General features: G+C 40.5%; 2 protein-coding genes across 4 annotated transcripts; both read right to left on the bottom strand.

Moving 5' to 3' along the window:
* Positions 1-1,409: 1,409 nt before the first annotated feature.
* On the bottom strand, positions 1,410-7,860 carry LOC134452864 (zinc finger protein 260-like). 3 transcript variants are annotated; one of them, XM_063203506.1, is made up of 4 exons: positions 7,724-7,860; positions 4,794-6,271; positions 4,475-4,667; positions 1,410-2,244 (listed from the first exon to the last, which is right to left on the bottom strand). In XM_063203506.1, exons 2-4 carry the CDS (start codon positions 6,249-6,251, stop codon positions 2,222-2,224), a joined length of 1,674 nt encoding a protein of 557 aa, XP_063059576.1. In that variant the 5' UTR covers positions 6,252-6,271; positions 7,724-7,860; the 3' UTR covers positions 1,410-2,221. The 3 variants fall into 3 exon arrangements, with proteins under 3 accessions (XP_063059576.1, XP_063059586.1, XP_063059594.1); XM_063203516.1 differs by lacking the exon at positions 7,724-7,860 and adding an exon at positions 6,941-7,044; XM_063203524.1 differs by lacking the exon at positions 1,410-2,244 and adding an exon at positions 3,869-3,907.
* Positions 7,861-9,553: 1,693 nt separating this feature from the next.
* LOC134452817 (oocyte zinc finger protein XlCOF6-like) lies at positions 9,554-15,220 on the bottom strand. Its single transcript, XM_063203437.1, has 5 exons — positions 13,585-15,220; positions 12,804-12,974; positions 11,577-11,666; positions 10,903-11,070; positions 9,554-9,636 (listed from the first exon to the last, which is right to left on the bottom strand). Exons 1-5 carry the CDS (start codon positions 15,167-15,169, stop codon positions 9,614-9,616), a joined length of 2,037 nt encoding a protein of 678 aa, XP_063059507.1. The 5' UTR covers positions 15,170-15,220; the 3' UTR covers positions 9,554-9,613.
* Positions 15,221-15,668: the final 448 nt, after the last annotated feature.

A 15,668-nucleotide genomic window follows, 5' to 3' on the forward strand; every position in this document is an offset into this window, starting at 1 on the left:
ACCCTGTTCTCTCTCTCCTGCTCTGTGTATATTGTTATATCAACTGTGTAATACCTGTAAACATAGTGTTTCATGCATAAAATCATGACTGTATGTGGGGAAAAGATGCTTTAATAGTAGCAGACGTCAGCGTGGTGCGACCACAGCTAATGGCATTATTGCATGGATAAAATGGTGTTTTTTTATTTGTTTTAGTGGATTATCTAAGACAGAGGTTCCCAAACGTAACCATGACCTACATACCGCTAGATTCCAGCCAAGGGCCACCAAACATAGGCCGTGTCACACTATTTTTTCTGTGCACCTGGTTTCAAAATTTGATAAAGTTTGTGCATTCCTCAAACCATTCAAGTACTAGAGCATAATACATATAAAAATTGGAAAGAAAATGATTTCACTGGGATTTTAAGCATATTTTGGTTTATCTTGGCTGCGTCATTCAATTTATCAAATAATTAATTTCATTTTTTGCTATATTTTCCTGCCAACCTGCCGCGGCCACCCTGGCATCCCCTCGTGGCCCCCCAGGGGGTCCCCTTTGAAAACTCCTGATTCAGAACATTATTTACCAATTAGTCTACTAATAATTAATCCGAGGGAATTAACAGGGAATCCAAGGGAATCAACGGCACTTGTTGTTCTGTATATTTCCTGTGCACTTTATATTTGCTTGTGATGTTGGCTTGATTATGTCCTCCTTTGAAAGTCGCTTTGGTTATAAAGCGTCTGCCAAATGCAATGTAATGTAATGTAACAGTGATCGCACCAACTGGCGTCTGAGCCCAAAAAACATTGACCACTGACCCATATGCAAAACACACCATTGAAGTAGAATAACTATGCACAGTACAACAGTGGTTATTTTTTTGTTGAAGATTTCAAAATTCAGCCGACCTACATTGAACGCTGCTATGTCTATGACCCCACGGGAAATTCAAATCATCTTGTAGAGACAGGGATTCAGATCTTTGGACCTGAATTTGACTTTCTCCTTGCACAATTTCAAAGTGTACAACCCCTAATTCATTCAGAGAATTTGGAACACAAACACCGCCTGCATTTGTAGTTTTTCAACAACGGCAGCACCAAGAATTCAAGACAAACCAGTTGTGGCTGTCAGTCTGTGCACTAGTACGGTCTCTCTTCAGTGGGTATGATGATTTAGTAACAATGGCAAAATAAGTTTTAATGAGTCTAATGCAGGGGTGGGCTACCCTTTTCATTTGAGGGACCAGTTCAAGTTTTATAAAGCCTAGACTTGACTTTCTCTTCCATTTGAATTCATCCCTTAATTACTTAAAAAGCTTCATAGTCAAAACATGTAGGTGTTAATGGGTAATTTTTAGATTGAAGCCCTTGCACACCTGTCTGCTCACTGTTCAAATATCAGGTCGAAGCCAAGGCAAAAGTACATTTTACATCTGATTTAATGCAACCGAACACGTCATTCATTCATGAACAGACTGAAGAACAAAGGAAACACCACAAAGCCTACATATGATGTAAAACAGGACATCAAGACTAAAACTCATGAATTCAAGAACAGATGTACAATAGGCGGTCAATCTATCGAACTCAACAATACAAAAAAGGGTCACACTCACTCAGTCATTTATTTCATTGACATATTCATTCACAGCCTGATGGATAAAGAAAATGCTGCATATAATGTAACAGAAAAAGTCAACTATTACAAATTCAAGCATTTCATCTTGAGCACAGCCCTTAAGTTCAGGGTGATGCTGAAACACACAAAATAAATAAATAAAAATAAGGCAGATGCTATTTGCACCCAGGTGTAAATAGTGAACATTGTAATTTACATCAGGTGTGTAAATAGTCAACACACAACCAAAGCTTTTCACCCACAAGTCTGAAGCTAGCCCATCTTCACACACGGTCTCTCACTCACACACATATAGCATAAACAGTGGTGTCATGCTGAACCTTTTCACACATAAACAAACCAAACATAAACAAAACAACTCTGAAGCTTTGCCATTACACACATGTAATACTGAAGGTTAATATATTAGCCCTCATACATGCACATCCAAGTGCCAATTTCCCCATCACACACACACACACACACACACACGCACACACACACACACACACACACACACACACACACACACACACACACACACACACACACACACACACACACACACACACACACACACACACACACCTGGTGTTTATTTGACCTTCAGGACAATCATGCACATTCGGCCTTTGGTTCTGTGGGGGAAAAACACACACAAAAAATAAAATAAAACAAGGTTGGTTAGGTTAGGTAAGGTTTTTCACACAACATCAAAACAGTCTTTAGGTTTTGCATGTGTAATGTGAAAATGAATATACACAAGAAAATGCACAATTAGTCACTTACCATCCAAAAATTACACACATTACATACTGCTTCACTGTGTGACTTGCAACTATGCCCTCAGTTAAATTAAGTTTTCGTTGGCGCAATCCAACTTTGTTGGAACATCCAACATGCATGGTTTTCATATGAAGGACACATCGATCAAGGCCAGGGGTCAAACAGAGCTGGGCTTGAACCTACAACTTTCTTTGTGCCGAACAGACTCATCTACCAACTGAGTAACCACCACCCAATGTATGGTGAATTCAGGTAAATTGGGCCACTATGGGCAATTCACTTGTATGCAAAAAAAGTGGCCAATTTACCTGAATTGACCTTAACATCCACTATTAATGGAAAATGTGTGACAATGCCAGGACCAATCAGAGATGGCAAACTGACCCCTGGCCAGTACTGCATGTACCATCAGAGGCTTTTATAAATATTTATACAGCTCTTGCATGCAGCTCTGACGTGTGTTTGGAGCCCCCTGATGACCACCCGAACATGATCTCCAAAAATTCCCTGCTCTTGGACACAGATGTTAAGGACACAAAATGGATTTTGCCAAAATTCCGTGCTCCTGGACACGGAATTATTTTCCGTGATGGACACACAGAAGTGCCCTCTCTATACTCCCACAGCTCTATGTTTCCACAGTCTTGTGTTTTCTCAGGATTTTTCTAATTTCAAATATTTTTTCTCAAAAAAAAAAACATTTCTTACTGACAGGTTAGGGTTAGGGATTGTTTTGGTCTGGGCACAGCTAGTTCTCTTTCATTCATTATATGAATTTGATAGCCTAGCAACCAACTGGAAAAGGTATTTAAAATATGTCTTTAATGACAGGTTAAGGTTAGGGAATGTTTTGGTCGGGCACAACTTCAATTGCTATAGCATTATTTTGTTTAGGATTAGCATTTGGTATGTATTTTCTAATGATAGAGTTAACACAGTGCTGTGGTAATAGCCTAGAAAGCACTTCCGTGTGCCCATCACAGAAAACAATTCCGTGTCCAGGAGCACGGAATTTTGGCAAAATCCGTGCTCCTGGACATGGATTTCGTGTCCTTAACATTAGTGTCCAGGAGCACAGAATTTTTGGAGATTAGGCTGGACCACCACAGACATCGCGGGAAGACGCACAGACAGACAGTCATTGTTAACCTAGAGGCCGCAAATTGAATTTGCTCCCAGGGGCAGTTAGCTGTCAGCTTTCAACTGTATGGGTTTAGCTTGCTAGGCTAAGTCATTGCAATAACTAGCCCAACCCCCTACATGGGTCTGGGTAATAATAGATCAGAACACGGCATGTTGGAACCATTAATTAATCAGTAATCCAAACTAACTGATTTTGAAGACTTTCACTATGATAAGAAGAAAAGCACTGAAATGTATCAGATTATTCTGAGATTGTTCTCTTCTTCATGTGTATAATGCATGTGGTTATTGTTATTTTGTAAAAACTTCTTACTCAATTAACATTATTCTTACCAAAAAGAAAGAATAAATGGTGTCACCACTGTGTCAACGCTTGAAGTGAATAAATATAACCAAGAATGAATTATACAAGTGATGAACAAAATATAGCTTAATTGTAATAATTATGTGTAAGGGAATAGCATGAAAATTAGGTGGACCTCCAGATATTTGGCCGGAAATACCAGCCTGTCAGCATATTCTGGCTTCAAGGACGCCTGAAGGCAGGTCACTATTACCACGATTGAATCCCGGCTGAAATCACGATTTTGATATCACGATTAAATCACTTTCACGATTTTCGATTCCTTTCGATGAATTGAGCCCTGAAGCGACCCATTCTATTAACATTATTCTTACAAAAAACAAAAGACATGATGTTTGTGGCAAGTGGCCAGTGTTGCCACCCAAACAGTGCTCAGAAATCGCCTGGAGGCGCTAAATTCTGCCAAATTTCAACAAATTTAATTGATTTCTATGGCCATAACACTACAGAAACACCGGCCAAATGGCCGTTTTTGACCATTTGTACCTGCAGACGGGTAACTGCCAAATCTGGCAACACTGGAGGTTACCCATTCAATTAACATGATTCATTAAAAAAAAGAAATGGTGTCTCACCAGTGTGCCAACGCTTGAAGTGACCAGTCATCTCGCTCGACTGGGAGAAGCATTTGCCACATTCGGGGCATGGATATGGTTTTTCTCCAGAATGAACCCTCTGGTGCACTTTCAGACTGTTCGCCAGCCTGAAGGTCTTCCCACATTCTAGACACTTATGGGGCTTTTCTCCAGTATGACTCAGAATATGGACCTTAATAATAATGACAATAATGATAATTAATAATAATGGCAGAATATGAACATTCAGATGACTAATAATAATGACAATATATAATAATAATAATAATAATAATAATAATAATGTCAGAATATGAACCTTCAGATGGCTGGACTGAGTGAAATCTTTTCCACACTGATCACAATGATACGGCTTGTCTCCTGTGTGAAATTTCATGTGAGTGTTCAGGTGAGGTTTCTGAGCAAAGCACTTGCCACACTCGGTACAAACATAAGGCCTCTCCCCTGAGTGAAGCCTCTTGTGGGTTTTCAACTCATTGAGCCTTAAGAACGTGCTTCCACATAGTGCACAGCCATAAAGTTTTTCCCCGCCGTGCATTTTCTGGTGACTGCTGCGGCCGTCCTTGGTGCGGAAGCTTTTGCCGCACGTCTCACACGCGAAAGGCTTGTCGTCGGAGTGGGTTTTCATGTGGACGTTGAGGTTGGTTTTGTGTCTGAAATGTGTGCCACACTCTGAACACTTAAAGGGCTTTTCTCCTGTGTGTATCATCAGGTGGCTCTCCAACGAGACTCTGCTGGCACATATCCTTCCGCACTGCACGCAGCAGTACCGCCTCTGGTGATAGGCAAGCAGCACCCAAGACGAGAAGCGTTCTCCGCAGTCTGAGCAGGTGTTGGACAACGATTTGTTGGGTCGTACAGCCACTCCTGTATGGTTTCCTTCAACAGGTGAATTTGCCTCCATTGTCTTTCTTTTGCCAGTGCAGGGTGCGATCGTTGCCAGCAATCCACGGTGTTTTGCATCCGTATGTTTCTCAGGTGATCCATGTTCTGTGTCAGATCTTTTTCTTTTGCTGTAAGCGTAAGATCTGTGCAGATCCTCCACAGGTTCCTCCTTGATAGGTGCCACTGAGCCATCACTGACACCCTTGATGTCCAGATGTTCTTCTGTGGATATCGCAGCAGACACATTTCTTCTGCCAGAGCAAGGGCTATATTTGTCCTCCTCTGCAGGTTCCTCCTTCACATTTCGCAAGGCCTCTCCACCGCTCACATGGGTGGCTTTGTTATGCTCGTCACTGCTCGATTTTGCTGTGGATGACCGCGTCCTTCTGTCCGAGGAAGACCTGAACATCTCTTTGTCGGGTTCTTCTTTTATGACTGGCAAAACTCCTTCCATGGGAGAGAAACTGTCATGATGACAGGCACCATGGCCTTGCTGATGTTGGTGAATGGAGCTTAAGCGAGATGAAGAACGTGTCTTATAAGGTCTACATTTCCCTTCTGAATGTTCATCTTTTATACTGGGCAAGTGTTCATAAGCCACCTCCTCTTTTGTACTGGACAAGAAGTCATGAACAACCTCCTCTTTTATACTGGACAAGGAATCAAAAGCCACTTCCTCTTTGATACTGGACAAGCTGTCCTCAACCTCCTCCATGGTGGACAAAGTGTTATGGCCTACACTGTAGCCTTGCTGACGTTGGTGAAGGGCGCTTAAGCGAGACGAACGACGTAATGAATGACCGTAAGGTCTAGACGTCTCTTCTGAAGGTTCCTGCTTCATGTAGTCGTCACACATACCCTTGGCCCTCATCTGTCAAGCAGCAGCAACACCTGTCAAGAAGAAGAAGAAGAAGAAGAAGAAGAAGAAGAAGAAGAAGAAGAAGAAGAAGAAGAAGAAGAAGAAGAAGAAGAAGAAGAAGAAGAAGAAGACCCTTTTTAGCTGGAGTAGTACAGGGAAACATTTACATTACATTACATACATTTAGTTGGCCTTTTATTCAGCGTCACAGTTATTACAGGGTTTCTGTTATCGTCCCTGGAGCAAAGGGAGTTCGGTAACACTTTACTTTACGCTAATAAGGTGGTAATTTCATGTTAATTTCATAGTTATTTCAGGGTAATAACTGTTTGTTTTTAGTAACAACAGCAAAATAACCATACAGTTTCCAGTGCATTGTGGTGACACCCTGATGACTCGCAGCACGGTGACACTTTGTTGACACACACACACACACACACACACACACACACACACACACACACACACACACACACACACACACACACACAATGCACTGGAAACTGTATGGTTATTTTGCTGTTGTTACTAAAAACAAACAGTTATTACCCTGAAATAACTATGAAATAACTATGAAATTAACACGAAATTACCACCTTATTAGCGATCCGTAAAGTAAAGTGTTACCGGGAGTTCCCATGATTGAAATATGTAACCTTGGTCCAAAGATCATCTCTAAGTAACCAAAGCAGAGTCCCTACCTGTGCTCAACCAGTGCCCAGGTCCCGCCCATGTGCAGTCAACAGCCTACGTCAGATTGAATGTTTCTTTCCACCGATGTCAATGTTTGATGTCAATGTGGCCGTTTGTCAGAAATACATTTCATATATTTGACAATGTCATAAGCTCATTTGATATTTAATTAGGCCTGACCCTACTCAATGAGCGTATGTGACCCGAGCAAGTAATCCCAAATTAAATTAATATTTTCTAGATTGTGTTTCATAATGAGTACTTCATTTTGGAGCATTGTAGGCTATGCCAATTCAGACTCCATAAGAGACTGTCAAAATATGAAAACACACAACATCAGTAGCCTATACTCCTCAACTTATCCAATCCTCATTGTCCTCAAAACATTTTTGAATGATTTTATAGATTGTTTTTTTTTAAATCACTGAGCATTTCATTTGTTTGAGCATTAGACTATGCCAATTTAGACAAAACTGTCAATATTGACATCTTCATCAAGTGCAACTTGCTGTTCTTATAGGCCTACTCCTCAAGGTCATCATAACAGAATATGTTTTCTGATTGAGTAGAGTTAGGCCTATCAAATTACAATTTAAGAGGAGTAGGCAACAGTAGCCTACAGATCAGCCAGCCTTAACGCCTGTCATTCATTCCTTTGCATATCAAATGTGTGCGCTTTTATTTCAGGTGAACCCCGACAACGTGCCTCATCTAGTTGGGTAACTTTCCGATTTCTGGATAAAGCACAACGAGGCTAGAATCTTGAATATAATTTCTTATTCATAACTTACCTGGATAGAGGATACCACGCAGGTTTATTTTGCTCCCCTGGAAACAAAAGTGTCTATCGCGGCGGCTTGAGATGAAGAAAGACAACATTTCAAGGACAATAAATGCTAGTGAAACTCCCTGCAATCGAAGCCCCCGATGTTTATCTTCTTCCAACCATCGATTGTCCAACAAACGTGTTGCCACAGCTGTTCTGTTTTACTTTCCTTTGATGGCAGTCGGGAAACAACCAAATGTACATTATACTGCCACCTTCTGTAAAGGAGTGAAGTGCAGGTTTGCTCTGTATTTTATTTTCATTGGCAATTTTTTTTTTTTTTTTAGGGAACCATGTGGTGATCTATGGGGTTACTTTATAGTTTTCTCTAGTCTTTAGGTAGGGTCTACGTAGGTGCGTACAAATGAATTGATACATGCATGAAATATTCACAGATGTAAAATGCAACATATTATATTATTCCATTCCAGTAGGGAACCCATCTTCACCCATGAAAGCCATGCAACTTTGCAAGGCAGCACTGCAACTGCAACTGAATAGGCCTACTGTTCTTTTATCCCCCTTCTTTGCCTCTTGTGATGGGTCCGGAAAAAGAACAGTAGTGTGCAGTGTTTTCCAAGCTTTCAACATTCATCAGGTTTTCCTACCTGACCGGCACCTAACTGAAGGCTTGTGCACAAGGACCTTCGTGTACTTTGAAAGCAACACATTACTTGTTTACCAGCCTCTATTGAAGGTTTCATGCTCTCCACCCTTTTCTCTTTTTTAATAAAGACCCATTTGCATCATTTTATGTGCATAAAACAATACTAGTGTTCCCAAACGAACAACCCACCCCGTCTGAAACAAATTAAGCCAACCAGTTAACAAAACTGAAACACAGCATGACATTAATTAAATTAGATTTTAATGCAATCATTTTTCATAGCATTGATTCAAGTCATACCTCCTCCCCAACCCCACATTTTTTTATTCAGTCATCATAACACATCTAAGAAATAGTTATAATATTTCAGTTGAAGGCAACTGCACTTCTCTTTTGTAGCTTGCAAGATGCTTAGTCTCATTTTAGGAGTACCATCACATATACAGTATGTGATTAGAATTTTGCCAATATTTTGAGCTCTCAGTAGGATTTCCTAAAGACTTTATACACTTTGAACACAGAGTTCTATGGCAACTGTAGAATATTGAAGTAAAATTCTACAAGAACCGTGGGAAATCCTTACTCCTCAAAGGACTGGGTAGATGAACGCTAGGGCTACAAATAAGAGGCCCAGTTGCCCTCAACTCAACTCTTTTGACATAAATGACCTGGAAATAACCTGGAAAGTGTCAATGAGTATCTCAGCAGGCAAAGTAGAAACACAACATGGGGTGCAGTCAATTTAGTACCTCTTGTCCTCTCCATTTGCTTGTGTCCTTATGGTGCAATGCAGTACAACATTGAAGACATTAATCTTATTAAATATCTAGCAGAAATTCAACAATAATTCAAAGGTCTTTTTATCGATTGTAATCGAGATGTTGGATGAGGAAAAGCCCCCTAAGAAGTTGCTGACAGCCAGGAAACATTATTATATTATTATTATAAGTTGAAAGACGAAAGATTTTTGTTTGATCTGGGAGCGAGACCAACTGAAGCTCATGTTTAGTAAATGTGGATATTCCATTGCCTGCCACCTGCAGCCACCGAACTGCATCATAGGTCATTCCATGCAGAATGTTTAGCTGAAGTTCAACTTCTCTTTTGACGCCATCAACGCTAGAAACGCTTTTGCAGCTGTCGCCACTTCTGCTGCTTGGTCTTCCATACAAAGTTAATCATCACTGCTTCCGCATCTTCAACGTCAGCTGCTGGCTGTTCCCACAGTAGTGGTCATCTGACCATGCATCACCTTCGTTTGGGTTTTGTATCTGTGGAACAGAACAAAAAATTATGAACGCTATGAATAATGAATTTCATTGCATGCAAAACATTATCAATGCTCGGTGCTTATTACATGGCTGCCTATTGCCAAACCTGATGTTTCCATGAATATCTACTAAACAGCAAACTCATATTTACTATTATGATGGTCAGTTTTGCTGGTATAAATGTGGGACATGGAGAAGACATTTGTGAATTAATACATTTAGGAGATAAACGTCTAAAATATTATACAATGCGTATTTTAATTATTTATTGATCATCATAATTATGACAATGACATAATGATTTAATGAAAAGTGTAGTCATTGGGGACTTAGAAATGACTTCCGTAACAAAAAATAGTCTGTTAACTTCCAAACCTGGTGTGCTGTTTTAGAACTGTGTGAACATTCTGTTGCACAGCGACATTGACTTATTTTTAGCAAGAAGTGCCTGGACTCCTTGTGTAGTGATATGAAACAAGAATTAGTGGCTAAAAAATTTTCCATTGGCAGAAGTGTGCTTGTTGAATTATACTGTTCAGAAATAACAGACTTGCAAACATTATGGAGCCCCATTCAAGTGAATGGCCACAAAAGTCACAAAATGATTCATATGTGGAATATGAAATCCGGACATGGCACATATTACAAAAACGGCAGGTCTGCTGTTCACATGTCTGTTATTCAGAAATATCAAACTAGCAGACGATGGGGATCCCCAATCAAGTGAACAGCACATTTTACAGAATGAAGACCAGCAATCGAGCCACCTGCGTTAGTTCTGGCAGACCACGTAGTCAACGCGCCCCTTTGCCTACTGGCTGACGACGACCCAACCCATACAACTCTCCACTAATCAGCTGCGCTTTGGTTAATCAGCTGCAGCTCGCAACTGGATGCTGACATTTAGCGCGCTTTATTTAAACTACAGAATTTGTTTTCCTCTCATTGCTTTTTGCTGCTTGTTTTGCTCCCACCACCCCCCTGCTCCACCAGACTAATCATTGTCAAAATGTCATGTTGTTGTTGTTGTTGCTTGCTCTGTTCTAGGGGGTATTTTGCCTTTCCAGCTAAATGGAAGGCACACCACCTGAGGATGCAGCTGTTCCCTGTATTGGCTTCCATGGAGCTCATGGAGAAGCCGGGGAACTTCCTCCAAACAGAGCCATTCCCCCCAAACACAAATGTATGCATACAGAAATAAATCTCTGTTTCCCGTCTCATTTTTGACTAGAGTGGATCTGACAGAAATGTAATAATGTGTCTTACCAGTGTGCTCACGGTTGTAGTGGTTGTTCATCGCGGCCTTATAGGCAAAACACCTCTCACATCGTGGACAAGGATAGGACTCTCTGGTGTGAACTCTCAGGTGACGGTTTAGATCACACGTCACACTGAAGGATTTCCCACAGCGCGAACACACATGAGGTTTTTCTCCTGCGTGGAACAAAATATGAACAACCACAGTTATGCCAACACAAACCACACGAATGCCCATACATTGATTTATAATTAGTAATTAAAATTAAGGCTGGGACTTAACATGATTAATTTTGATTAATTAACTACACAAACATTAAAGCGACAAAAAAATATATTCATTTTAATCACACTATAATATAGTTACAACGTTCTGGATTAGACCAGTGAAGGGCAGCTTCATACCTGAACAATTACACTGGTCTGTTAATTTTGATGAATTATCATATTGAAAACAATAAACAATATGTTGTTCATTAAGGTTATGTAGCCTATTGACATTTAAAATCATGTGAAAAATATCACTTTTCACTGTTCTCAAGTCAAATATTCATGTGTGATTAAAATGTAATTTCAATTAATCTTTATCAACGCCATAGTTAATTCAATTAAAACATTTAATCAAGTCCCAGCCCTAATTAAAACACAAAAGAATCGATACAATAGTGGTAATAATATCTTACCAGAGTGCATACGGTTATAGTGCTTTTTCATTGCACCCCTGTAGGCAAAACGTTTCTCACATCCTGGATAAGGATAGGAGTGAGGTTTTTCTGTGGAACAGAATGTGACCAACCACAGTTATACCCATAAAGCACAGTTAATGTGCAGAAATTAATTAATAATTAGTAATTAATGTAAAAAAAAATCCATACACAAGTGGAATTTAGTGAGGTTGCAACACACTGACATCTGTTTCTAAAAGTCACAAAATATTGCATGTGTGGAATAGACAATTCTAAGATGACACATGCTAAAAATGTTGCCACAGGTTTGCTGTTGAGAAATATCAGACTGGCAGAGTCTTCATTACCGAATGAAGATGAACAATGTAACACAGGGGTCCCCAAACTTTGTTCTCTGGGGGCCACATTATCGTTCCTGACGGTGATCAGGGTCCGGAATCAATCATGTGGGCTGTATACTAGGCGCCTGTTATAGCCATCATTTCTAGCACAAAATAGTTCATCATTACACATGCTTTGCAAAAGAAGTGAGTAGGCTACTTCACATGTTTTTCAATTTGAAAGCACAGATATTCCTTTTATTTTCTAATAACCATGTAAAAATGGCGAGGAAAGGTTAGAAAAATATGGTGATTGACAGTTTATGAGTGATACAATAGAAATAAATGGTAGGCTTGTTTATATTACAGTGAGATGAGAAACTATCAAGAAACTTCTGGTGATTCACACTACTGTAGGTTAGTGAAAATTCAACTGTAGGCAGGCCTGTTGATAAACAAAATTAATTATTTTAAACATATATTTTATCATTATTTTTTCTGTGAGGATTGCGTCTTTGGGCCAGTTCAAATAGTGAGGTGCACAGAGGTGGAGGGCCGGTCAAAGGGGCATGGTGGGCCACATCCGGCCCCTGGGCCTTAGTTTGGGGACCCCTGATGTAACAGGTAACCCCGCAGCAAAAGGGTCTCTATGCTATCTGAGCTCTTTGAATTAAGTGTTCATGGAAATTATATTGCGAAATGTGTGCTATTCAAATGTGGAAAAACAAAGAATTTTTCCAAAGAATTAAACAGAGCGGTTAGAAAAAAATACATTTACTGTGAAACTAAATTTTGCATTCAAAATACTTTTTCTCCCAAAACATGAGCCTGAAAAGGGGGCGTTGTTTTATGTTCAGGGTCGTCTTATATTCGGGCCAATACAGTAATAATTTATGCATCTTACCAGTGTGCCTGCGGTTGTAGTGCTTTTTCATTGTAGTCACCCGGGCAAAAGATCTCTCACATCCAGCACAGGGATAGGGCTTCTGTCCAGTGTGCATTCTCATGTGAATCTTTACCTCACTCGTCAGACTGAAGGATTTTCCACAGTGCAAACACACATGAGGTTTTGCTTCTGTGTGGAACAGAATGTGAACAACCACAGTTATGCCCACAAACCACAGTAAATGCCCAGAAAATAATTTATAATGTATGAGCAATGTAAATGCTGCTTAGGGAATCTAATAAGAAAAAAACAAACAAAATGTAATCCCCATACAACAGTAGCATTTGCTGTGGTTGCACCTCAGTGACGTCTACTACTAAAAGCGTCTGTGACCCATACACAGTACAGTATAAAACTTACAAAATGATTAATAACTGATAAAATATTGACATGGCATATACTACTAAATTAGATGAGATGAGATCTGCTGTTCACAGGTCAACTCCAGAAATATCAAACCAGCAGACGTTGGAGAGCCCCATTCAAATGAATGGCACAATCTACGTACAGCACGGCTGTCAAACTCAGGTCTGGGGGACAAATCTGGCCAGCTGGGTGACTTTATTTGGCCCGCAAGATCATTTCAGATGTGAATTGCAGATGGTCCACATGACTTGAAAATGAAATGTGTGCATGGACAGCTTATGTTTGGCCGCGGCCTCAATTGGCTCTGGGAGAAATTGAGTTTGACATCCTTGATCAACAGAATGAAAACGAGCCATGTAATAACATATCTTACCAGTGTCCATTCGAATGTAGTGAGTTTTCCTTGCAGTCAATTGGGAAAAAAGTCTCCCACATTCTGAACAAGGATAAGGCTTCTCTCCAGTGTGAACTCTCATGTGAGACTTGAGATTACCAGACACAAGAAATGTCTTCCCACATTGCAAACACACATAAGGTTTCTTCCCTGTGTGGGTCAGAGTATGAACCTTCAGATGGCTGGACTGACTAAAGCCTTTCCCACAATTAGTACAATGGTATGGTTTTTCTCCTGTGTGACATCTCATGTGCGTTTTCAGGTGAGAACTCTGAGCAAACGACTTGCCACATTGTTTACAGGAATAAGGCCTCTCTCCTGAGTGAATCCGATAGTGAATTTTCAGATCTCGAGGTCTCAAGAATGTAGATCCACACTCTGCACAGCTGTATTGTTTCTCTCCACCATGCATGCATTTAAGGTGAACTTTAAGACTAGAAAGGACAAGAAAGCTTTTCCCACATATTGTACAAACAAACGGCTTCTTGTTAGAATGGGTTTTCAAGTGCGAACTTAGTGTGGGCTTTGAGGCGAAGCTCTTTCCACACTTTCGGCACTTGAAAGGCTTTTCTCCAGTGTGGAGTCTCATGTGGTTGTCCAACGAGGACTGGCTGGAAAATACTTTCCCACACACAGAGCAGTTGACTCGTCTCTGGTGGTAAACTACCTGCAATTCCGAAGAGAAGCTTTCCCCACATTCTGAACAGTCATAGGACTGCTGGTTGTGGACGTCTGTATGTTTTTTAGGTGGTGATGATGAAGATTGTGTCCCAGCTGTCTCCACACTGCAAGGTCCAATCTTTTCCTCACACCTCACTTGCTTACGTTCTTTTGCAGATTTTGCAGCTGATGCATTTCTTCTGCCAGGGCAAATTCTGTATTTATTACCAGCAGCTTCCCCGTTCACGCTTGACAAGGGGTCATCGCTTGCATTACTCACTTGCTTGTGCTTTTTCAGGGATTTTGCTTTTGGCAAATGTGTTGTCTTTGGGGAGACTTTTTGAAGTTCCTCTTTCAAGTGTGGCAAGACGTCATCACCCGCACTGTCGCTTTGCTGCCTTTTGGTAGTGGATCTTGCCATAGATGACCGTGATGATTGTTCCTCAGCTGTCTCAACACTGCAAGGTCCGATCTTTTCCTCGACAGATTCCTCCTTAACCTGCACCATTGTCACGTCATCATGACTTTCTTGTTTATGTTCTTTGGATGATTTTGCAGCGGACGCATTTCTTCTGCAAATTCTTTTGCATTTATTACCAGCAGCTTCCCCATTCACATTTGGCAAGATCTTGTCACTTACAGTGTTGATGCGCTTAGATTCCTCAGGGGATTTTGCTTTGGATGAACTTTGTATTGTTTTGCTCGAGATAGCTTTGAATGTCTCTTCTTGAAGTTCCTCTTTCAAGTGTGGCAAGACGTCATCACACACACTGTGGCTTTGCTGCCGTTTGGTAGCGAATCTTGCCGTAGATGAGCGTGTCCTGTAAGGCCTGTGCTGCTTTTCCTCTGAAGGCTCTTCCTTGATGTCGGCCAAATGGTCGTCTACCCTGCTTTTGGCCCTCATCTTTTACATAAGCTAGAGAGCTGGCAGCAAAAAAAGAGAAATGAGAACAAATCAGTTTTAGCCACAAAAAAACTCCAAATGCTCCTTAGATACCCAAGGTAAATGATTCAATTTTAAAGTGAAGTTAGTTATATCTCCCTTTATTTTGTTCAGCTTTAGTTTTTATATAATTACACAATAGCTGTACAATGTAGAAAGATAAAATTTGACATGAGTAGGTATAGTGTGTCATGCTTGTAGGATGAGGGTCATTTCACATGAAATCACACTTTGGGGCCTGACCAACACAGATTTTAAAAAACTTTATAGTGGCATAGTAAAACCCCAGAATAAGAATGTGAACAGGCTATCTGTGAGGTACCTTTGACAACCCATAACATTTGACAACCCATATTAAGCTGAAAACGGATATGAGAAAGTACCCAACTTCAGATGAATAATAAAGGTCGTTCATGATGAAGCAGTGCAGTCCGGCAGCAAGTATGCTAGGCAGCAAGCA

This window comes from Engraulis encrasicolus, chromosome 1 (genome assembly GCF_034702125.1).
Source record: "Engraulis encrasicolus isolate BLACKSEA-1 chromosome 1, IST_EnEncr_1.0, whole genome shotgun sequence".
Lineage (NCBI taxonomy): Eukaryota > Metazoa > Chordata > Actinopteri > Clupeiformes > Engraulidae > Engraulis > Engraulis encrasicolus.